The 23,843-nt window shown below is 42.3% G+C and overlaps 3 protein-coding genes across 12 annotated transcripts; 2 read left to right on the top strand and 1 right to left on the bottom strand.

Moving 5' to 3' along the window:
* Positions 1-2,927: 2,927 nt before the first annotated feature.
* inpp5kb (inositol polyphosphate-5-phosphatase Kb) lies at positions 2,928-12,133 on the top strand. 7 transcript variants are annotated; one of them, XM_080482465.1, is made up of 14 exons: positions 3,294-3,502; positions 4,894-4,945; positions 7,029-7,133; positions 7,240-7,348; positions 7,546-7,662; positions 8,079-8,254; positions 8,339-8,450; positions 8,524-8,633; positions 8,732-8,758; positions 9,674-9,890; positions 10,007-10,144; positions 10,245-10,328; positions 10,423-10,527; positions 11,229-11,900. In XM_080482465.1, exons 2-14 carry the CDS (start codon positions 4,902-4,904, stop codon positions 11,295-11,297), a joined length of 1,413 nt encoding a protein of 470 aa, XP_080338591.1. In that variant the 5' UTR covers positions 3,294-3,502; positions 4,894-4,901; the 3' UTR covers positions 11,298-11,900. The 7 variants fall into 7 exon arrangements, with proteins under 7 accessions (XP_080338592.1, XP_080338593.1, XP_080338591.1 ...); XM_080482463.1 differs by lacking the exon at positions 3,294-3,502 and adding an exon at positions 4,715-4,742; XM_080482466.1 differs by lacking the exon at positions 8,732-8,758 and having other exon boundaries at positions 2,928-3,502; positions 11,229-12,133.
* Positions 12,134-12,512: 379 nt separating this feature from the next.
* On the top strand, positions 12,513-19,887 carry nle1 (notchless homolog 1). 4 transcript variants are annotated; one of them, XR_013936104.1, is made up of 14 exons: positions 12,513-12,578; positions 13,199-13,337; positions 14,141-14,361; positions 14,467-14,546; positions 14,629-14,705; positions 14,796-14,893; positions 16,252-16,444; positions 16,529-16,664; positions 16,747-16,793; positions 16,883-17,085; positions 17,234-17,393; positions 17,517-17,587; positions 18,652-18,790; positions 18,921-19,616. XR_013936104.1 is itself a non-coding variant. In XM_080482841.1 (13 exons), exons 2-13 carry the CDS (start codon positions 13,200-13,202, stop codon positions 18,662-18,664), a joined length of 1,419 nt encoding a protein of 472 aa, XP_080338967.1. In that variant the 5' UTR covers positions 12,513-12,578; position 13,199; the 3' UTR covers positions 18,665-19,887. The 4 variants fall into 4 exon arrangements, 3 of the variants coding, with proteins under 3 accessions (XP_080338967.1, XP_080338965.1, XP_080338966.1); XM_080482841.1 differs by having other exon boundaries at positions 16,252-16,426; positions 18,652-19,887; XM_080482839.1 differs by having other exon boundaries at positions 18,652-19,887.
* Positions 19,827-23,594, bottom strand: slc25a1a (solute carrier family 25 member 1a). Its single transcript, XM_080482842.1, has 9 exons — positions 23,228-23,594; positions 22,819-22,926; positions 22,628-22,727; positions 22,392-22,530; positions 22,211-22,295; positions 21,742-21,846; positions 21,535-21,650; positions 21,387-21,460; positions 19,827-21,302 (listed from the first exon to the last, which is right to left on the bottom strand). The coding sequence occupies exons 1-9, from the start codon at positions 23,466-23,468 to the stop codon at positions 21,188-21,190; spliced, it is 1,083 nt and encodes a 360-aa protein (XP_080338968.1). The 5' UTR covers positions 23,469-23,594; the 3' UTR covers positions 19,827-21,187.
* Positions 23,595-23,843: the final 249 nt, after the last annotated feature.

Raw genomic sequence — 23,843 nt, 5'->3', positions numbered from 1 at the left:
TATTTGAGCAGATTTTATCATTACACACTACATGTTTGTATCCAAATCTCCAAAAACGTTGTTTTGAAAAATGCTCTGGGAATTATGATTTAGATAATATGTCTTGGCAGAGTAAGCTTAAAATTGGTGCATTTTCTGTGGTTTACTCTTTCAGGAAAGCACCAGTCCGAGACTTTCAAACCAATCCATACATGATCTTGCTCAGTGTCTTTGGGGCTACCAACTGAAATATGGAGATTTGTGGATGTACTGTATGTATTGACTTTGTAAATAGTAAATAAATAAATAAATGTAGATGAACACATATATATAGATCAGACTGTCCTGCCAAACCTACGGCACGTCCTCTTGACACGCCGTGGCTAAGTGTTCAGCGTCACACGGACCACAGTGACCTCTCACACAGGACACGTAGCGGAATAGCCTCTGAAATCTAGTGCTGATAAGAAATCTTAACAGAACACTGTCGACGGTAGTCATTAAGAAGTACATTCTTACACTTTGTTCGGGATGATTTGAGGACTCTCCAGCAAAGAGCAGTGAGCTGCCGTGTGGTCTGTAGAAAATTTTACCGAAGCAAAGCGAAACCCTTGTTCACTTCTTCTTCCTGTCCTCCTCATTCTCGGCCCCGCCTCCCAGGGGGCCACGTTTTGTTGGCAGGACAGTGTATAAATATATATTTTTGTTCTGGATGTTGTTGTACCTCTGTTGTCAGTCTCTGAACTACACTTGCTTCTCTCACTGAAACAGAACTATATGACGGCAGCTCGGGTCAGTTCATTGATCCACGTAATTAGCTGGTGGTGGCGGCCTAATTCAAAGCCTCCGGACAAGTTAGATGTTGCCCTCTTGCGGTCCGTGGTGGTGGTGGTGGTGGTTCAGGGGGGCGGCTGTGGTGTCAGGGTTTATAGCTACACGGGGGGAACGACAATTTGATGTGGTTGTGTAAAAACAGATACTGACAGTAGGTCCATTTACATACAAACATTTGAGAGAACGTGGTTTAAGAGAGACAATCTCATAGCTATCTGTTGTTAGATTCCTCGATTTATAATCAGAGTATGAAACCAAATGATTCCATATTCCCAAACTGTTTTTAAATCGTAAAAACTCTCTTTCTCTGTCTCTCTCTCAATCTCTCTCTCTCTCTCTCTGACTCTGACTCTCTCACTCCTGTTAACTTGTCTCCTGTTTTTTTCTTTCTTTTATTGTGAATTTGTGCCTTTTTGTCATCTTATCTTCGAAATACACTACTGTACAGTGGAGACGTAAAGAAATGAATAAAAAGAAGCAAAGCAACTGTACATCAGTTCATTTTTGGCAGTTTTCTTTTTTAAATATATACTGTATCAGCAGAAGCAACGATGTCCTTAAATTAAAACTCACTTGGAAAAGGGTCGTCTGATAAATAATTTACTACTGGAGTCCTAATAAATTTAAGCAACGTTTAGGCGCTAATGGTGTGTGAGGCTTGAAATGAAATCAAAAAGGAGAGAGTCGTACAGTATTGGCTCGCAGCAGAGACGTCCTCTTGAATATTTTAGATGTTTGTTTTCTATAAAACCTGATCCAGAAGAAATGATCAGGTTCTCAGCAGTATCTTCAAAAATGACAACTCAAGTCTGTTTGTTTGGGTAAGGAAATACCGAAAACATTCAGTAAACAAGTAAATGAATTTGGAAAACACATTTCAGTAATATGATAAAACCTGATGATTAGATATGTTAATATTTTTAGAAAACCTTCGAGAAGCTTTTTTGTTATTTTAATCTCAGATTCACAAGGTAATAACAGACTTGATCATAAAAAAATGTACTGAGTGATTTGGAAAGCAGAATAAATCGCGAAGCAGACTTATCATTGTGTCTCACCTCTTCTAGGTTTACCTTTCCACCACAGGTAGTGAAATATCTTACATAAACATAAATTACATAATTAAATACTATTGTTCATTTCTATTGTGATATAATTTTCCCTTCATGCTGTTGTTTTCTGTGGATATTCTAGCGGCTGGCAAATTGTTAAAAAGCAGTCAATTGATTGTATAGAAGTGGAGAACTAACACATTAGTTTGAACTCAAAGAATTAACATAAACAAGTTTTATATCAAAAAGAACCGAGATAAATGAAATCCATTTGGCGATTTTCAATATTTAGCTCGGTGTCTCTCGTGTAGCTGTAAAACAGAAACCAAAGTCATCGACAGCAGCTTCTGCACACATGCATACACGGACACTGTAGGCAGGGTAAAATTAATCAGGCTTTGGATGGCAAAGATTACTTTAAATCCTGATTATGAGGCAGAAGAGGAGCCAGGACGGAGCCGCTACACATTTTGTGAGATGTTGATGAGACACGACACAGTGTGTGGGTGTTTGAGTGGAAATATTTGAAACGGCAAACATTACTGAGCCTTTATGCTGTTTATCGGTCTCCAGTGATATTCACTCTAAAGACACCTTTTATCAAAGCAATCACCAATGTACACCACCACATTGCAACACAGAAACGGGCTGGATCCTGCTTCACAACAACATTTTTTTTGTGCTAATGGTGAAGAAAAGGGGTCTTTTATTTGGGAAAATCTTAAAAGAGCAGTTTGACATTTTGGAAAATATATGCTTTTATGTTGAGGGACAAAAGGTGTACATGGAACCACCCTATGTTTGGATCAGTATCTTTCCAGATTGTATCCCCGGTCAGCCTGTAATAAATCCCTCGATACTGCTTTATCCAAATTAAGGTGAAGAGGAGCTGATGCCAGAATGGGACAGTTTCATCACCGGGACAAAAACAGAGACACACACTCATATTCACATCTCCAGAATATTTAGACTAACATCAAGGGTTTGGGCGTCGGAGGCAAACCGGAGTACTCCAAGAACCCAGTACGTCCATGCATCCACAGCAATAACATGCAAACCTGCACAGAACGGCCCCCAAACGTGGACTCGAACAAGGGATGTAATCACTGTGAGGTGAGAATAGCAGATCTTTCCATGATTACAAAATCCTGTCCATGGCACCACCAAGAGTCACTGCTTAGGAGGATTGATTGCTCAATTTGTGGCATTTTTTCTACAACAGCAGAGAGAAAGGTGCACCTTATACATTCCATAATGTTAAGAAAGTGAGGGATTATTTATGAATATACAAAGGAGGTCCTTAGTGCAACAAATACCATGCGTCATGGTGATACAGACTAAACAGACATGTTCATTCATGAACACTTTCTCTCTGGGACCTAAACCAACCTGATATAATAGCTTGATCCGATGTTACGCTTTAAGCCCAGGGAAAGTTGTGTGTAGGACCTTGCACCCAGGCGGGGAGCCGCGGTGAACAAAGAGGGAACCCAAAAGGGAATAAAACAGTCGAACAACGGGGCTCAAGGTGGGAAAACATATCCAGTCCCTTGACTCCCCTTTGGAGACCTTTGTCATCTGTGCACACGGGGTGTGCAGATTTTTCCGGACGCCACAAGAGAGACATACTGACAAAGGTAAGAATTATTCTAATGTTTTTGTGTTCGGCAGGTTATTGTCAAAAGGGCTGCAGAATGAGGATCTTGAATTATTTTCAACAATTCTGACCTTTTGTCCACATCACAAGTGATGCATTTATTGCATTTATATTTGTCATCATATTACTTATCCTTGAACCAATGTAAGTCAAGGTTTTTGTGCTCACAGCCATTCTTCTTCCTTAAAGTAGATATACATAAAAACAAAACAAAAAAAACAAACATCATTTACTATTTTGTTTCCAGGAGCACAAATTGTGCATTTGGGTTACTAACACTCATGTTAAACCTGCTTTAACTAAAATGGCATAAAGAGTTTTTCATGTAAGGTTTTCTTATGCATTATAGAATTCACTGAAATCCACGAAGGAAAAAATACTGGTTTTGTCTTGGCTTGTAGACCATTTATTGAAGTTATTCTGTTTTATATCATTTCAATACTAACATGAACACAAAGTACAAACAAGGGCAGAGTAGGCAGGTCATCATATCATTGTGGGATTTAGAATATTGAACGCTAAGAGAGAGAATGGTTTTTGCTGTTAAGCTTTGTGTCAATCCTTGATTTTACAGGTTATTAAGTGGGTTTGGTTTCACAGCTACGCACTAAAAGTTATTTTGGGTGTTAGGGTTAACCCTAACCCTAACGTACTTGTTAGGGATTAAAACAACACAGATATTGTTCCATCCATGATATTGTGAAGAAGAGCATTATGTAAGTGATTTAGAAGGAAGTTATACCAAATTTAATTCCAATTTAACTTGAGGCCCTCTTGTGGCCAGAGCAAAACAAGTACCTCTGGATCAAGTGAACAAAATACATCTACATCCGACAAAAAATGTATTATTTAGGCTATATGTAGCTGTAAGATAAATACTTCAAATACTTCAATGAGTTCAAACGTCAGAGCCAACCTCAAGCTCTATTTATGGCACTAATTTCCCTTTTACATTGAACTATTTGCTCATTGTCATCCAGTTCTCTTTTATAAATTAAGTATCATGTCTCTGTTAGGAGCACACAGTGGGGATAAAATAGACTTGTCTTGATGTTAGTGACTTTAATCGTTTCATAGCCGTCCTAGAATGGCTCTCAGAAGTGTCTCTGTGTTTACATGTGATCTGTAGGGCACTGTCACTTTAACATGGCTGAAGCCAACCATGATTAAAGATGATTACAAAGCCATTTCAGAAATGACTTCTCAAACATCCCTGCCAGGTTTGTCTTTGTCTGTTTTGTTTATATTTGCGGGGCTCTGGTCCATACTCCTGGTAAGCTGGCTGTAATAAGGGCAAAGCATTTGTGCTTGGTATGTGTGAACCCTCTTTGTTCACAGTTTCTTCAAGCCTTTGTGTGTGTGTGCCCGCAGGGGAGGAAATGAGTGCTGGAAGATTTCGAAGTGGCGGAAAAGACAAGTGCAGGTAGGGGTAACAGTGACTCATAAAACCTTCATCTTTTTATTTCTCTGTATTTCAGTGGTTAATAATATAAGGGAAGGAAAATAATGAAAAAGAAAAGAATAGAGTGTGAATGAGTGCAGGTAGAAAGGGGTGGTGTAGATCCAGAAAAATAAAGTGTAACCCTGCTGTGCAATGTCTAAATGCCTAATCTTTTTAAGTAGCTTGTGGCTGCTTTTTCTCAGTCTTTGCCTGACTCTGTGATAAAACTTAAATAGTCTCCTATTCATCATTGCTCACCAGTGAACCCTTTGGTTATCCACTTAACACCTCTTGCTTGCTCAAGAATTTGCCCTAAGTCTCTTCATGTGACACTGTTAGTTAATGTGGCAGGGACGACCTGGAAACCTACAATTAAGATAAGTTGTTGTTCAAAGAAGAAAAAATGTATCTATGGGCATGGTATGGTGTATTTCAAAACAACTGTTCATTTGCTTATTTATGAATATATTGATATACATAATACAATCTAACTTGGTCTTCCACTATGTTTGAGGTTTAACATTGGATTAAGCTCATAAACCACAGCATCCATGCATTTCTTAATTCCAGAAGGCAGATACTCCAAAATATTTTTTTATGTATTGCCCATATCTGAAATTAAAGTTGTAAACACTTCAGTGAACAATCAGCCAACAAATATCCTACTGGCATTTGTTTTGAGAAACTAGTAATACTAGCAGTTTGATGCTGAAATCCCAATGTGGAAATTATTATCTAACGATATTAGTTTTGAAATCTATAAACCACTCAGGAAAACTGCACTGGGGCTCCTGATTGCTTTATGCAATATGTGCTTCCAAAGCTATTATGTAATTTGCTCATGATTAACTGTGCTCCAACACTTGTTAATTACAATAAGTTGAGCTTTTGTTCAGGGGACCCTTCAATGTCTGTGTGAGAGCTTACGAAAGCACGTTTAACCCCCTCATCTCTTTGTGGCTTTACAAAAAATAACCTTTCACCTATATGAGAAAAGCTTGGATTGAGGCCAAAAGAAGCTAATGCTATTGTGTGCCGTCGTTCCCCAATGGTGGGGTAACAGCCATTGTTCTGTGTACTCAGCTGATAGAGTAAACACTGCTGGTAAACCTCTTATGGATCAGACGGGTTGCCCAAGTCTTGCTCCACTATTCACAATGATGCCTCCAGTCCTCCTCTTTCACCGTGACGACACGCACCCGCAGAAAAACTAGCCCACACTCACATGTCTGCGATTATGCTCCAAATCGGACTCATTCTTGCCCACATTCCTGAGTGGACCCCACAGCTTTGGCCATCATTGCTTCATCGTTGCATGACCACACAGGACTTGGCCAGAGACAGAGCCGCCCGCACTGGCACAGTTGCACTTCACCCTGGGCTTTTCCGGTTTTTTTTTTCTTCTTCTCCTGACCACTTTGGCCAGAGAGTTGACTAACAAGGAATCAGTTCATATTATTTCCACTACCCTGGATAGAGTAGTGGGCCTCTTGCATCAAATGGCAGCAACAATCCCAAGCAAAGAAGACTGAAGAGAAATCAAACCGTTGGTAAATCTTGCTGGATTTTTCTCGCTTGCTTCCACTTGTGACAGAGCCGCATTTCTAACCTGTGAGGTATCCAGGTAAGAAAGCTCACTGACAAGGAGAACAGCCTTTTTTTCATCCTGATCTTCAAAGATGGACCCTTGGACAGACAGTCCACGCGTGCGCTCAGACAGCATGAGCAGCTCTGCATCTCAGGGCTCGAGATCCAAGACAGTCCTCCGCCAACGTCTGTCCCAGCTGATGACCTGCATAGAGGACTTGAGCTCAGACGATGAAGCCAGCGAAGAAGTGTCCCGCACCTTGGACGAAGCCTTTCAGCTCTGTGGACGCTTCATTCCCTCTGACACATTCAGGTTGACGAGCACACATGCTCACTCACGCATACACACGGAGTCTCACTCATTTCCAAAGTGGCGGAACTCCGTAAACCTCTTACTATTGTGATAATATCACAGAAAATGCTGGATTTCTCTTTATAGTTGATTGCGTTTGTTTTTGCCAAAACTCCGTTAACGCAGGCTGCACATGGTGACCTGGAATGTAGCCACAGCGGAGCCTCCAGAGGACGTCACCGCTTTACTGCAGCTAGATGTCCAACCACCCACAGACCTCTATGCCATTGGGTGAGAAAAAACATTATGTGATTTTAAATAAGTAATTAAAAAATAAAAACAGAGCAAAGCAATTAGGGTGTAATTACCGGTCTGTTGTTTGTGCTGTACATGTCAGTCTGCAGGAAGTGAATGCAACCCCTGTGAGATTCATCTCTGATCTGATAGTGGAAGACTCATGGAGCCATGTCTTCATGAACACGTTGGCACCCAGAGGCTTTGTCAAGGTGAGGGGAAGCAGAGGGGGTGGAAATGAAAATTTGTCAATAGAAGGGCATCAATAAACACGTCTGTCTTATCAATTATTTTTTCAATACAGTAAATTACATTTAGTTACACAATTGAAAATAACTCTTATTTCATACAAGCCGACTGTGATCTAAATGAATAACGTTCTCTTTTGCTGTTTCCCATCCGGGTGTAGGTCACATCTGTGAGGATGCAGGGTTTACTGCTGCTCGTCTTTGCCAAACAAGCTCATCTTCCCTACATCAGGAACATCCGGACCACCTACACTCGTACTGGCATCTTTGGATACTGGGTAGGATGTTCAAATGAGAGGACTGGTTATTCCTGAAACTTGTAGACAAGAACTTTTATTGAGCTGTGCACACAAGGAATCCTGTTGGCATGGGACGCTGCAGGGCTTAAAGACTTGATGAAAGGCCTATTGTGTTTGATTAGCGGAATGTGTAGCAGCTTAGACTGGATGAACTGGGAAAGAACAATCAAAATCAGGCCTTTACAAACAGGCAAACACTTGAGGCAAATGGTTCAATCTATTCCAGGTTATGTTCAGAAATCAAATCAAACGACAATGTTGAAATATGAAGTAAGTAGTAAACTGCAAAATTCCAGACAGATTTCTAGCATTGCTTTAAAATGAATTAGTAGTTATACTTATAAATGCTTTGTATTAGTTTACTGTATTACTGTATCCCTCTGTATCTTTCTCAGGGTAATAAAGGAGGGGTGTCGGCACGCTTTTCGTTCTACGGCCACATGGTGTGCTTCCTGAACTGCCACCTGGCAGCTCATATGAACTACACCTTGCAACGAGTCGATGAGTTTGAGCACATCCTGGAAACGCAAGACTTTGACATCGAAGACACCCCGCAGATCAGGGACCACAAGTCGGTGCAACTACAAACAGGCACGCAACTCTGTGCGCCAGAGTGGTTGTGCAAATGAAATGAAGCTCTATTGCTTTCTTACAGGGTGGCGTTCTGCTTGGGTGACCTGAACTTCCGGATTTCAGACCATGGCTTGCACTTTCTGCGCTCATCCATCAACAGTGGACGCCTTAATTTGCTGTGGGATAAAGACCAGGTATTTGTGCTACAGTCAGCACGTGCAAGCACAGAAGGCTGCACAATTCCTGATGGATTTCATGTTCCTGCAGCTCAACATGATGAAAAAGAAGGAGCCGTTCCTGCAGGAATTTGAGGAAGGGCCTTTAAATTTCAAGCCCACCTACAAATTTGACCGGAACTCTGACACCTATGACACCAGGTAACTTGTGCTGCTGTGCAGGCAGATGTTGGGTAATACACTGAAACACCTTTTGCAAACTTCTTCTGTGCTCTTGTTTTCATTTTCATTTTGCACAGTGGCTCAAAGACTTGGTTGGGTTTTAAGTAAGACGTTTATTTTTTTTTGTGTGTTACATGTCCCTCACTTCATTTAACTTGTCATTCACCACACCATCTATTGTTTTCACCCAATGCTTTTACCACTGTGTATTGTAACCCTTAAGACACACGAATCAGGAACCCAGAGCAATCACAGAAGTGAGTCCTTATCTAAAGACAGAGTTGGGAGAAACTCTTTCTTGAACCTTATTCACCGCTGACACAAGCACCATGTATGTGTCTCTCTCAGAAAGAGTACTCTTGCGCTGCCCCTAACCATGTACAGACCCAGGCCCCTGCAGCGCTGCAGCACCACCCTCTCCTTCCTCCTCATCTCCCTCACCTGGGGGCTGCTCTCTGTATGGTTGGGGGCATGGTACAGGGAGCTAGACCCGCCAAGGTGGGTGTCTCCACAGATATGCTCTGGAGATGTAAGAAAGGCCTGTATAATACAGTCAAATGCACCCTGCGGGTTATTCAAACATAACACAGTTTCTGGAGACACTGGTGTGAATCACAACATGTACATGGATTTAGTTAACATAAAAAAACCTTGATGAATTTCAGACATAATCTGAAAATTCATCAGATCTGCACGCCCTCTTTCACCCAGCACCCCACTGTCTATTTGTGTCTAATTCATGTGTGTCTTTTTATAGTGATTTAGTGTATATTGACGCTGCAATGCCATGCCAGATGGTAACGTTCTATTAAAGACACCACCATTTCCCCATCTGTCTGCACTGCATGTGTGTGCGTGATTGTCTTGTTTACTATTTGTTTCCAATGCCTTTATGTAAGAACGGTGACCTAGTTTCAAGACAATATCAATGGCAATTTAGCCTAACAGGTACGTTAAAGGATTTTCACTGAACCTCAGACAGAAACTGTGTTAGCAACCACTGAATTTCCTTTGCTCAGTGGTAAGAAGAGGAAACCGGCCTGGACAGATCGGATCCTCTGGCGGGTCAAACCAAAGAGCTTGCCATCAGAGGATGATGATGACGAGAAAGCATCGACCTCCACAGATGACGGACAAGATGAGTGTCCAATCTTGGTGACCCAGGACAAATACACCAGTGACATGAGCTATGGAGTCAGCGACCACAAGCCTGTCATTGCAACCTTCAGCGTGGAGGTTAGAACAGACACACTCTGGGACACTTAGACTTGTGTGTTTGCATCGGTGAAGCAAAATATGAGCTTTTCTAATCCGGTAACATGACTCCTATGTGCTGTCATATTTCCAATCAGCTGAAGAAAGGTTATGACACAACGCTGGTGCATGTGTCTCCTGTGGGCGTCTGGAGTGCTGACCAGGATGCACTTCTGACCTACACTGTCCAGGAGGACTTCATGTCTTCCACATGGGACTGGATTGGTTTGTACAAGGTACTTGCTAAGGCAAAGAATTAAAACAACAACAAAGGGAGTTGATAAAACAATGAGATACAAGATGAATTTGAAATGGTGGGTTTCTGCCGATCTGCAGGTGGGATTCAAGAGTGCATCTGACTATGAGACCTTTGTTTGGGTTCGGGAGGGAGAGCTGCCAGAGATAAACGAAGTCATACAGGTAGAGTTTGCATCATGCATTTATTTCATGTTTTGACAAATACATTGTGTGTTCACACTTCTTTGACATGCATGGGTGTGTGCATGTGTTGCAGATTTCTGTGGATAAAGATGAGATCCCTCTGCTGGGTGGGCAGTATGTTTTGGGTTATTACAGCACAAACATGCAAAGCATCATTGGCCTCAGCACCAGCTTCCAGGTGAGGGCAACATAAAAAACGGATTTGTACCTAATCACCTGTCATACCGTCAAAGTAGTGTTAATTATCCCCACAGGGTTATTCATACACTTTTGTAGAAGACAAAACCTTAATAAACGAATAACTTATATGAATGATAACATATGAAATTAGATAATAACAGTAACGTGTATTCTGTGTTTATTGTCTATTAAAATGTAATTTTTTGACACAAAACAAGAATGTAAAATCCAGATTAGGATAATGTTTGCAATATTAAATACTAAATACAGATGAAGAATCCATAATCCAAAGTTCAAGAGAAAATTATTGCAGTTACTGTGGGTTTGCAGTAAAGGAGGTATGAATCCATGTATTTAGAAACAGGATAAATAGATAGGTGTGTAATTGTGTAACTATACTTCTTATAATGAGAGATTCATTGTTCGTGTATTGCCTAACAGTAGGTTTCCTTCCATTAGAAAACCATATGTCTTGACCCCGATAACCCCAGTGTAAAGAAGCAGGATTCATATCCCAAAACAAATAAATGGTTAATTGCATATGAAGGAAAATATTCACCCCATATGTTTGGAATTGGTGACTTGTAAATATACAATGTACCAAGGTACCAAGGACAGCTCAATTACAATGTATTTTCAGACTGACGTGTGTTTGGCAGCATGGCATTTTATAATCCCAACTCTGTGTTTCTCCTGTAGATCCTGGAGTCAAAGCGTGCTGTCATGGAAGGACTGGTTCCCGAGGATGTGAACGGGCTTAACAAATAGGAGCTGGTTGACTGCTGTGCCACGTCTTATTTCTCTCTGCTGCATCGTCACACAGATTTCATCTTGTGGTTATGATAACTCATTTGAAAAAAATAATGGTTACTGTTGCAATGTGCCAATGTGTTATGGCTGTTATGGCTTTTAGGATGCACCCAGGAACAGATTCTCTGTAAAACCTCATCATGAAATTTGAGCCCATCCACAAGCCTGTTAGATAATCAACTGCTTGATTGTTTCACTGATAATGGTCTGCATGTCAGTGGGCTTTGTGGTGAAATTATGTTTGAATACACAGTTGTATGTTTTGAGTCGGTCTATACGGGTGAAATTACGATTTTATCTAAATCTGCCAATCAAAAACCACTATTGCGTAGACAATTCTGTATTCATCACCTTCTACACCCAAGTGTTTTTGAAACATACAGAGATTCAAAACAATGTGCTTGTGTGAACTCTCACACTGAAATGAGGAATACTGTATATTTAAGATATATAAAATATTTTAGCCCCAATGTGTATCATGACAGAACCTAATGCAGTGAGTAGAATCACGATCGTTCTCTGATTTTGCATGAAATAAAGATTTTAAGAATCACTCATCCTATTTCAAGTTTGGTTATTCACACCAGTGTAACACAGAACACCTTTCTAGTTTCATTGAGATAAAAACAAGATTATCTCAGACAAAACAAACATGAGTGGAAAAATCACATATTTAATTTTCTGGTGCACAAACTGCATTTCACAATATGACATTTATTTTGGTTGATGTGTGCTTAGAAATATTTTGTGAAGATTTGCGTCCAAGATATCTGCAATTAAAGTATCTTAATCTTAAACAGGGAAAGAAGAATGTCTTTTTACCGCACAACGAATCGATAAAGATCAATCAGAGCAAAATGGTTCACCAATCCAAAACGAAAATGTGCAGCGATCTATGATTTAAAGAAATCGGTTTCTTCATTCCAAGTACTAATAAAGAGGAGGGCAGTAAATCAGTCATGCAACTTGAAACAAAGTTTCGATGACACAGTCACTTTTAAAAAACAAAATTCACAAAATAATTGCAAATATGTAATAATAATAATAATAAGAAGAAGAAGAAGAAGAAGAAGAAGAAGAAGAAGAAGAAGAACGCAATAAGGTGAAGTATGTCCCATAGTGCTTTGCGAGAAGCCGTTCACCGACATCACGCCTTCGCTTTGAGGGCTCATCTTGCGCTGAGAGGCTCTCCGGTCGTCCACACGTGGGGAAGTTTAACGCAGTGCTATCAAGCTAAAGGTAAACCTTTATAAAGCTTCAGCATGTTTATTCTTACAAACAATGCCATACAAATGCAGACTTTGTTGTGTTTACCGGTGATTGCTAGCCTGCTGAACTGTTGTCGATGTTTAAAGGATTTAGATGTTTAAAAGAAATGCCGGCTAACAGCGTGCTAGCGCAGTTAGCGTTCCTGGTTGACATCGGCAAACTGGAATTAAATACCAAAGCTGCTCGCTTCAGGGGGTAAAAGTCTTCTAATCAAACATTCCTAACACTCTGAAGTGTGAGAAAATGCTCTGGGTTTACAAATACTGTTATAGAGGAAAGATAATCGCGTAGCTTGATTACCAGTAAAGTCACTTGTAAACAACATAAAGAAATGACAGCAACTCATTTATTGAATGACAGCAACATTACTCACATCATCAAAACGTAGATATATGTGAGCCTCAACGTCTAAAACCAGAGCAATGTTTAGTCTTTCTGGAGCAGCTCGTTTGGTATCAGGTGTCTTAAGGAAAACATGAGGCACTTTGCTGCAGCTTATTATTACACTCTGGGTTTCATTTATTGTGTTTCTTCTTTTCTCCTCTTGTGTGTGGAATTTTTGGGTGGATTTACACTCCGATCACTAACAGGATGACCAGTGAGGACGTGGAGCGACTGCTGATCCAGTTCCAGGATGAGAGTGGGGAGGTCCTGGGTTCACCTTTTGATGTGCCACTGGACATCACCCCAGACAAACTGCAGCTCGTCTGCAATGCTTTGCTCCAGAAGGTAATCTCTCATTATAGTCGTCCCCCCCCCCCCCCAAAAAAAGGCCATCAACCCATGCATATAGTCGTATAAGAAAATCCTAGTTTGTTATCATACAAGACTGGACCAGTGTCAATATTTAAACTGTGAGAATTGCAATGAATGTCATTATCGGTGGTTGCACATTTGTCACTGGTAATAGGGTCAGTTTTTGAATAAACAGAATTTAGGTAGCCAAATGCTTGTTGTTCTTACATTTCTTGAATTTAAAAGTCAAACAAAGAGACCTTTTCTCAGATACCTCAGTGTGTCCGTTTTGCTCAGGGGTCTACACACCCTGTGACAATGCAGACTGTTTCTGTCCCACCAAATTAAATTTCTCTGCAGCTGAGATAGATATCTAATGTTCATATAGATGTGCCTTTAGACTTTTGCTTTAAATAGCTAAAAGTATAATATCGTGTGTTATAGTTTTACTATATATAATAAAACTGAGTTACTTTGCATTAGTTTAGTTTTTTAAATTAACATATTGCATCACTTAAATTGATAAACAAGTCAAATCTCTGTTCAGCTGTTGCTAATATCTCTCCTTATGTCTAATATATGCCTGAGTAAGTATTGGTTGGCAGTAAAAGCATACTATTATATCCTCTAAAATAAAATATACCATGGATGTGAATCTGGGAAAGCTACAGAGACGATCTATACCTTTTTAAAACGTTTCGGCTTCAGGTTGCAAACCGCTGCTGTCGCTCTTCATATGCCCAGGTGTTCAAAGGTGAGAATCAAAATCCGTTGTGGTTTCTTGCCGTCCGCTGTAGGATGAGCCAGTGCCGCTGGCTTTTTTTGTGCGTGGGGAGGCCGAGGTGGTGTCCAGCCTGGGGCCCTGTGTTAAGGCGCTCGGGGTCGAGACGGAGCAAGTCCTGCCAGTTGTGTACCAACCTCAGGCAGTGTTCAGGGTTCGAGCCGTCGCCCGTTGCACCAGCACACTACAGGGACACACAGAGGCTGTCATCTCCACTGCCTTCAGTCCGACTGGCAAGTGAGTGTCTTGCTTGCGTACATTGTGAATTAATATCTGAAGATGCACTTTTGTTAAAAAGAAAAATTGGATGTGAAGTAATTCTTGTGTTTTACTTTGTGGCAGATATCTGGCCAGTGGCTCAGGCGATACCACAGTGAGGTTTTGGGACTTGACAACTGAAACACCTCATCACACTGCAAGAGGTAATAATTCACGGAATAAGGTCGTTTGATTCTTTATCGGAAAGATAACTGGTTGACCGAAGTTGTGCTCTGCTCCATCAAGGACACACACATTGGGTCCTCAGCATCGCCTGGTCACCCGATGGCAAGAAGCTGGCTTCAGGCTGCAAAAACAGTCAGGTCGGCTTCAAAGACACATTTTATATTGATTTTAGGACGTATGTCATGCTCGTAGTGTCTTTTATGTATTTTGTGCTGCTGTCTCTGTAGATCTGCCTGTGGGATCCAGTGACCGGTGCACAGGTGGGGAAGACCCTCACAGGACACAGCAAGTGGATCACTTGGCTCTGCTGGGAACCTCTCCATCTGTGAGCGCCATCATTATCACCGTTTTACAGCCCTTACGTCACCATTGCACAGAAAGGATTTCATATTTCCATTGATTTGTGAGGAACGTTCCTCTTTTGGGTGAATTCTTAGTAAAATGCAGTTTAATCATAAGAAGACTTACTGGAGTAAATTCTTGTTGCTCCACATTGATTGATAATACATTCACTCCTGTAGTTTTAAAGACAATCTACTAGTTTTTCTGATTCATGCGAACAACTACGGGTATGATATACCAACAAATAGGATCAGAGGAGACCATAAACACACTCAAAAGTTCTCAAGATTCAACTGGGAAACTGTATATCAGACAAATAAATTGTATAATATACTGAACACTTCTGGTTCTCAGAATTGAAAAAAGCACTACATAACCGCGGTCCCAATGCACTTTTAGTTCCGGGGTGGGACGGGTTTTTGTGTTTTCTCACTGAAAAAGTTGTGGATGGTACCAAAAATATGGCAATAACAAATAAAAAACAAAAAGTAGATGCGTGTTGTTTAGAGGGAAGTCTACGGAACAACCTGGACGATAACTTAAAACAAATCTGTCCGATTTTTTTGAAGTTATCGTCTAGGTTGTCTTGTCTGTTAAAATATTTAAAAGGCGGTTAAAGTTCACCTCTGCTGAAAAATATCAAACTCAAGAAGCAACTGTGTGAATCTCAGAAAATGCATGTTTTTGGTTTTGTTACACCAATTGCAGAAGCTTTGTGTTTTGTGTTACAGGGCGAGGCAAAATAAGTTGAACTTCAGCCTGAACCCTTCAGTCTACCTCTGCTTGTTTGCTTTGCTTTGTTTTGTTTGTTGCTTTTTTTTTTAATGTTTGTATCTGGTTGACCAAATAAACCATTGCTACTACTACTACTACTTACTTAATTGTTCACCGGTTGTTATTTCATCAATATGACATTATTGGAAAACGATTCTCAAAAATTCTCGAATGTCTTTGGTGAGAAATTGGGTTAAACTTCGGACAAATAACATAATGCAGATAGTCGATATATTTTCAGAGTGAACAAATCAACCTCCCTGACAAGGTTTGGTTCAGTTGGAGACGTCACTGTCTTTCTGGATAATCAAATGTTTACGTCGACAGTATTTATTGATCTTTGTGTTCCTCAGAGTTTAGTGTTGGGGTCTAAACTCTGGATCCTCTATATAAGTCATGTAATGTTCTGCAATTAATTTTATTTACTGCCCTCGGTTTAAATCCACTGTGGTCCATCCATCCGACATTGTTTGATTGTGAATTATGATGGACTGAACTGTTGTGCTCCGGTGGCATCATTTTTATTTTCTTCTTTTTCTCTGATATATTTTATCTCCTCTCTTTTAGTAACCCAGAGTGTCGATACCTTGCCAGCAGCTCTAAGGACGGCTCGATACGCGTGTGGGACACGGTGCTGGGACGCTGCGAGAAGATCCTGACTGGACACACGCAGTCGGTCACCTGTGTGAAATGGGGAGGAGACGGCCTGCTCTACACATCTTCTCAGGACAGGACAATCAAAGTGTGGCGAGCAAAAGACGTGCGTATGAGGCCGGGGCGAATAGCGTATAAATGTGGGTCTGGCATCGAGATAAGACGTGTGCATTGGTCTCTTCTGGCACAGGGCGTCCAGTGCAGGACTCTGCAGGGTCACGCCCACTGGGTGAACACCCTGGCTCTCAGCACAGACTATGTCCTGCGAACAGGAGCGTTTGAACCCGCGACGGCTACGGTCAACCCACAGGATGTCACCGGATCACGTAGGACCTGCTGCTCCGTTACGATCCTGCTGTCACTGTTCTTAAAGCAACATGTTTAACTTGACTTCTTTTGTTTTCCCAGTGGAACAGCTGAAGGAGAAAGCCTTGGAGAGATACAATAAAGTTAGGGTTGGTACTATTTTCTTTATAATACCTTGTTATATTGCTCTCTGCTATGTCTACGTCTCCGTGGTCTCACCCCCGTCCTCGTGCCGCAGGGCTCGGCTCCGGAGCGTCTGGTGTCCGGCTCGGATGATTTCACCTTGTTCATGTGGAATCCGGCAGAAGAAAAGAAGCCTTTGGCCAGGATGACCGGCCACAGCGCCCTGGTCAACGAAGTGCTCTTCTCCCCAGACACCAGGCTCGTTGCCTCGGCCTCATTCGATAAGTCCATTAAGATCTGGGATGGACGCAATGGAAAGTAAGAAAGACTTCAGAGCAACAAAGCTCATCAGCAGCCAACATGAATGTGCATGTAATTCCCTTTATGTCCAGGTGATGGTGCTGTAAGCCAAACATCTCGGTCCCAGCTGTGTAACTATGTGTACCTGCTGTTCTCCTGCCCTCAGGTATTTACTGTCTCTGCGTGGCCATGTGGCGGCTGTGTACCAAGTGGCATGGTCAGCAGACAGCAGGCTGCTGGTCAGCGGCAGCAGCGACAGCACGCTCAAGGTCTGGGACATCAAGACCGGGAAGCTTAACATGGACCTACCCGGCCACGCTGATGAGGTGAGTGGTCCGAGAATCAGGTAAGTCCATGTGACTTCCTGATGGGTGAGTGTGAGTTTCCTGGTTAGATGTTTTTCTCGTCCTTCCTTCTGAAGCCATTTGGCCTGGTCTCTCTCTGTGCAGGTGTACGCGGTGGATTGGAGTCCTGATGGGCAGCGAGTGGCCAGCGGTGGGAAAGACAAATGTCTCCGAATGTGAGTGGGAGGCCAAAGAGCCTTTTGTCTGTTTCAGTTTATTAATGGGTAAAATATTGATCAGGCATGGATGCTTTGTGAGAGAAAGCAGTTTGTAAAAGTGCTGCCCAGATCACTTCAGCTTTCAAACACTGTCACAGTCCTGAAAACCCGGAAACAAGCTGCTGAAGCAAGTTAAACACAGGCTCTCCATATTTCCAAATTTTACTTTGCAGCATGAAAGATATGTTTTTTTTTAACATGTTTTAAAGTAGGTGGTTTTAGTGGATAAAGAAATAGTACAGAAGCCAATAGAGATGTTATGACATCACAAAGTGTGGACTTGTATGTTTTATTTCACCTCAACTTGTCGTCATAATTATCCGTTGTCGTATTTTAGTCACTCGACGAGGAAGTACTTAGAAGTTTCTAAAAAAGTTTTGTTTTTTTATCCTTAATTTAAAGTAGACATTAAACCTTAAATGTATATTGACGTCTCAATTGGATTTTTTTTTAATATGTTGTGGAAATCAAAAATATACCATCTTAAAAATATCAATACTTCATAAGTTCATCTTTAGTTTATTACTTTAAATCAGAAAAGACAATTTAAAAATCAAAAAACTCCTTCAAACTGTTGAAGATGCTGAGTCATGGACTCATTCTCGGTTGAGCACATTGTAGATTGAGTTTAGCTCTATGGTAGCAGTTTCATATCTAGTGATTGGCACTTAGGTTTAGATACCATAAAGCTTTAAACATGTAGATATCAGCTTAAGTTCATCACAGAGGTAATATTTGAAAACCCAAAATTGAGCTCAGTGGCTTGTTAAATTGAGGGAAAAACTATTTTTGCTGCACTTGTTGGTACATGTCACGATAACTCCTGTAAATTTAGCTTTATGGGTAAATAACATGAGCGTTGCATCAGCATGCTGGCACATTTAAAATGTTTATTTTACTTAATTATATGAGATTAATCTGCTCAAGTCTAGAAAACAAACTCCTGCCGCACGGCATTTCTGTCCATGATATTCACATTTTCTTACACTTGCACCACTCATTTTGTATTCTTGTATTCTCAGATGGAGACGATAACTACATCTCCGTTGTCACTCCTGACTTTGGGAGAGGCTTTTCATGCTCTCCACTCAAGAAACTGGCAGAACGAGCCAAGACTGGGTCTGGTCATCGATGACATCATGTCAGGAAACTCAGATTCAGGTGATGGTCCAACTGGGCTCTCTAGGTTTGAAACCTATATCTGAATAATGCCAATATAGAAAGTGTAAAATGTAAGACATTCATCCAAGAAAAAAAAGACACACTGGATGTGTCCCGATGTGTATTTCAGGGTCCACATCTGTTTGAGAGAGCTGGGCGTCCGTGTACATCGGTTTGTGCACACCGGAGGCTCTTGCATACTTCCAACAAAATACTTGTTGTGCTTCCATGCACCCAAAGAACAAGTACCGGGCTTTGTAAAGCATAACGTGTACAAGTTTCTGTTCTTAAGATAAATGAAAGAAGATAAAGTAACGAGGAGGTCATAATGATTTGAAAGAGCCTAACTGGTTGAGCAGAGCTCCCTGCCGTCACCTTAAGCCGTATCAGATAAACTACATGTAGTGTGTGACAGGTGGGCCACTGGGGCAACAGGTGGGAGTGCTAATACCTTCCTCTGTGATGTCAGTGGCGCTCTCCCTGCTCCTTCAGCCTTTAATCTCGTCTGTCCTGCAGTCAGCAAAGCCTCAGCCTACTGGGGATTTTTTAATTTTTTTCCAGCCTCTGGTGAAGCCAAGTGTTACCAATCCCCAAATGTTTGTCATAAAGTGTATGTTCCATGTACTTTGTTCATTATATAAGCGACTTATATAAAACGGCATATTATCTCTTTCAAAAAAAAAAGTTGTACGCTAATGAGAATACCAGGAAAATGACTGGTTAACCTGAGAGCATCATTGTTCTCGGTCCATTGCTCCGCCCACAATCCCAATGAATTCAAGAACATGTGTACCAGCCAATCATACTGAATAAATGTTTTGAACCGATACACTTTGTTTCTGTTTGCATCTGTCAAATATAAGACAACTAGATTGTTTAACAATCCTTTGCAAACTGTGTATTTAAGTCATTTCTTCATTGCAAGTGATTTCCCAAAGCACGTCGGTCCAACTTTCTCCATTTCTGTCATGAAGTTCAGTGGTTATGTTGCATATCTGCATTATTAATCCATGTTTGATTGTAACAGTTGCACATTCAGGTTTATCATCACAAGTTTATTGATAAGACTACCATGTAAATTATACTTGTGCGCATTGACATATTTGTAACAGTTTGTTGTTGTTTTTTTAAGTCAGACATGTTTCTTCCCCTTATATATATATATAAAAGAAAAAAACAAACTTTCAGGCTGCAACCACAGGGTCACGTTACCCGATTCAGACTGCTCTTAGCCTGTTCATGTAAAGCCACAAAACACAAGGAATTCGGTCAAACCAAAATGTGCTTTAGTGAGTGATGGTCAAACAATATCGACACAGAGACTAAACTATATTCTGACGTAGTTTGGAGAACTGAGTGAAGGGCTCCTGGGCGAGGCCGTGTGGCGTCAGCAGACTGAACCAATCAGACCTGTCCTCAAAAATGAGCCTCCAGTTATGAATGTAAAGTGATCTCACATCTGTCAGAGCAGTCTGGTGGATGAATAGAGAGGCAGGAAGCTTGAGAGTATTGTGGATTACACCGTTTGGCTTTAGTTACTTCATCCAGACTAGAAGAGTTTGCTTGTATGCGACTCGCCAGACTGCAAGCACATCTGATCGGGAGGATGTTTAGTTTTTTTTGTTTTACACAGCAGAGAAATACTGCAGATGTTTTAGTGCAATGTCGCCACAAGCAGAGCCAAGTAAGCGTTTACAGCGCGTAAGATGTGTTGAAGTACTGCACAGACGGTTTGAATCACTGCGAGAAGCTCCACTGGGTCCAGTGTGGTCCCTGCTCTCCGCACGGTACAGCAGCAGTAAGTACTCGGTGAATCAGAAGACACGTTTATGGTTTCGTTACAAAGAGTTCACTCGACCACATTCACAGGAACAACAGTCATAGAAACTTTAAACATTAGACGTACATAATATCCTGTTATGTTTTGTTTGTTTTTAAACTAATCAAATCTATTTTCCCTTTTCCTTCTGCTTTTGAACCTTTGGTTAAGATCTGACCGTGTTTTCCTTCCCTCAGCAGGCGTCTTGTAATGAGACTCAGAAAGCAGAGCCGACAAGTTTGGTCTGTTACACAAAGAACAAAAAAAAAAATCATAAGAGCATCACTTCATCTACTGGTCCTTCAAAGTATAAAATGTCAAATGATCAGAATGGAGAAATACGGCAGCTACATTACTGCAAATGGAGACTCAGTTTCCTTGTTATCGGCTTGTCTAGTTACACTTTGCTGATTCTTCCATGTAACGGCAAGAGAACTGGTCAGAACGAGGCATCGTTTGCTCCGGGCAATGCAGAGAGCGAGTATGAACTAGAATAGAGGTGTTCAGTTGTGCGTAGCGCGAGGCACTGATCTGTGCTGACCCCCCCCCCCTTGATTCACAGCCCCCATCTGGCCGGTCTACTGGGTGTGCCACACATTGTTGAGTAGTTTGACCACCTCCTCGTAGATGACAAAGACTATAGCCACGTCCAGACACACGCGCCCAAGCCGGGGGACGGTCCCTTTGTAGAACCTGCGGGACGAAAAACAAAGGAGATGAGCCGTTTGCTTGTTTCGAGCTAAAGATGCTAAGAGGGACAGGAAGTGGGCTACTCACGCCTGAGGGCCTTCATGTTTTAAGATCTGGAAGGCACAGTCCATTGTATTTTTGTAGCGGTGAGCTTCCAAACCCTACAGGAAACAGATTAGGAGGTCTTACAACAACCACCCGACTCCAGAAAGAAAAACGGGGCGAGTATGCCTACCTGCATCCGGGTCTTAACCACATCTAAAGGCGTGTTTCCAAAGACGCTGGCCGCCCCCGCCGTCGCTCCGAACATGGCGGTGACTATTGGGTGCATTTCTTTTCTGGGGTCATCGCCTGAGGCAGCAAACGTACAAAAGAAAAGCTTAAATAAAACTGAGAAAACGATGATTACTACTAAAATGTGCGGGACAGGTGAGTAGTTTACCTTTGTACCAATTCCGCAGTGCATTCATGACATAGAACCGAATAGCCTGATTGGTTCCTTGTTTGAGCACAGTTGCTGTTAGACCTTGATATGTCCCCCGCACACCTACGATAAGAAGAAACATTCATTGTGAAGCTTCACCACAGATACGCATATAGATCTGGTTTTCAACGTGCAGTAAAGTCAGGAAGCGGCATGAGGAGAAGTAGAAGAGGAAGGTTTAGCAGAGAGTCGGGGCTCCGAACATTGAGACGATGGATAATAAAGGAATAGCAGCCCCTGGCCAAATTGATGTCCTAAGTCAAATTTAACTATGGAGCCTTAACCAATAACAATCAACCCCCACTGCATCCTCTCTGAAGGCCTCTGGCACTGAGAACCATTGAGCTATTCATGGGTCTGGAGCCATTTAACAGTATAATGGTGGAAGAAATGCATCCGGACCCAATATGAAGTCACGCTGCCTCACCTTGTTCTCTGATGATCTCACTAACTCCGTGAAAAAAGCCTCTGTATCGAGGATTAAGGGAACACTGGTCGTGGATCAGCTTCACCTGGAAGACAAGTGGGAAATCAATTCAATAAGACCATTTGGCTTTTTTTTTTTTTTCAGCGAAATAAAACCAGAGAAGAAACCTCCTCCACCGCACCTTGAGCGTCTCCATGGGACAGACTACCACGATGGCCTCTGCTATCCCCGCTCCTAAACCACACAGGAGGCTCCGCGTGTTGTCTAGCCGGCCGGTGGCATCTCGCATTGGGTTACTGAGCATTTCGAACGTGCCAAACCTGGAATACAGGGAAGTGAAGGAGTCATCACTTCCATCAGCTTCAAGCAGAAAGTGCATCTCAAACATAAACTGGAGACACTAATGGGTATCCCCACCTGACTGCAGACTTGGGTATAGAGCCATAGAGCAATGAGCTGAGCCCTCGATACAACCCTCTGAGCCCATGATCCTGCACGGTCAGCTTGACACAGTCACCTGCAGAGCAACGAGGACACTGAGTAACCCAGGATCCGAGCAGGGACTCAAACCTGCAGTCGGCCCACTGCCGCGCGTCCCAGTGACCTACCGATCCCTCTGTACCGAGGCGGGTTGGCTCGTCCGTCGAGCTGCAGCTGGGTCTTGACATACTCTGTGGGGAAGGTGATACAGATTTCTATTCCTCCTGCGAGGCCACCTGGGAGAGAGGGGCGGGAGGAGAGGAGTGCTGCTGTCAGAATGTGTAGATTCACTGTGCAGGAAGAGGTGCAGGGGATTTATGCATCATCACTTCTACATATCTTTTTGAAGACAAAATAGGGTGCAGTAACAGACAAGAAGGTACATCAGCCACCTGCTGTAGCATCACTGCCGGCTGACCCAGTTCTGCATGGGCAGCCTTAATGGGCGACAGATTGAGATTAGTCTGCTCTGTGTGCGCAGTGAAGGAAGCAGGAAGCGACGAGAAAACTCTCCAGAAGGTGCAAAAAAGAATCAACCTGCTAGAATGGCCTTCCCAGGATGCGTGATCTTCCTCCCTCCAACCGCTGCAGCCGCCAGGTTCCTCCTCGCCGCGTAGGTCCGCTGGTGCTCGGGCAGAGAGCCCAGCCCCGCCGCGGCGGCCAGGCGCCCGGAGGATGGTGGCTGCCCAGGAGGACCCGAGCTCGGGCACGCTCTCCGGGCTGCGCGGCTCTCACACGGGCCCTCGCGCACTGTAAACGGCTTCAGCAGTGAAGACATTTTATTTTTTTTTTTTTTGGATTCTGCAAAACCTCGGTGGCGATGGTTCCACTCAGACAATGTCAGAGACAACAACAACACGGAGAGGCGCACCAATGAGGCGGCGGAGGGAGTGTCGCTCCTCACAACGGCGGTCAGCTGATGAGGCGCGCGATTGGCTCCGCTCGCCGCCTCATGCCGTAACGCGGTCACGTGACTCCGCATGACTTTTGGAGGATGCTGCTGCTCTCCTGATGTGGCACAGCAGATGCATAAATCACACTTCACTGTGCAATATTTAAAACCACAAACGCTGAAAATGTTTTACTTTGTTAGTTAAAAAGATTTTTATTTATTGACTTTATTATGAAATTTTGACATTGTTACAGAGATAAG

This window comes from Lipophrys pholis (genome assembly GCF_963383615.2).
Source record: "Lipophrys pholis genome assembly, chromosome: 16".
NCBI lineage: Eukaryota > Metazoa > Chordata > Actinopteri > Blenniiformes > Blenniidae > Lipophrys > Lipophrys pholis.
This window is presented reverse-complemented; position numbering and strand designations above follow the sequence as displayed.

Bases quoted from the DNA above. Each gene is read 5' to 3' on its own strand.
- inpp5kb (XM_080482461.1), top strand. From the start codon at position 6,643: ATGGACCCTTGGACAGACAGTCCACGCGTGCGCTCAGACAGCATGAGC. The intron at 6,864-7,028 runs GTTGACGAGCAC...CCGTTAACGCAG, and splicing joins ATTCCCTCTGACACATTCAG to GCTGCACATGGTGACCTGGA. The intron at 7,349-7,545 runs GTGAGGGGAAGC...ATCCGGGTGTAG, and splicing joins CACCCAGAGGCTTTGTCAAG to GTCACATCTGTGAGGATGCA.
- nle1 (XM_080482839.1), top strand. From the start codon at position 13,200: ATGACCAGTGAGGACGTGGAGCGACTGCTGATCCAGTTCCAGGATGAG. The intron at 16,445-16,528 runs GTGCGTATGAGG...CTTCTGGCACAG, and splicing joins AAGTGTGGCGAGCAAAAGAC to GGCGTCCAGTGCAGGACTCT. The intron at 17,086-17,233 runs GTAAGAAAGACT...TCCTGCCCTCAG, and splicing joins TGGGATGGACGCAATGGAAA to GTATTTACTGTCTCTGCGTG.
- slc25a1a (XM_080482842.1), bottom strand. From the start codon at position 23,468: ATGTCTTCACTGCTGAAGCCGTTTACAGTGCGCGAGGGCCCGTGTGAG. The intron at 22,728-22,818 runs GTAGGTCACTGG...GTTGCTCTGCAG, and splicing joins GCCTCGGTACAGAGGGATCG to GTGACTGTGTCAAGCTGACC. The intron at 21,847-22,210 runs GTGAGGCAGCGT...TTCTTATCGTAG, and splicing joins TGAGATCATCAGAGAACAAG to GTGTGCGGGGGACATATCAA.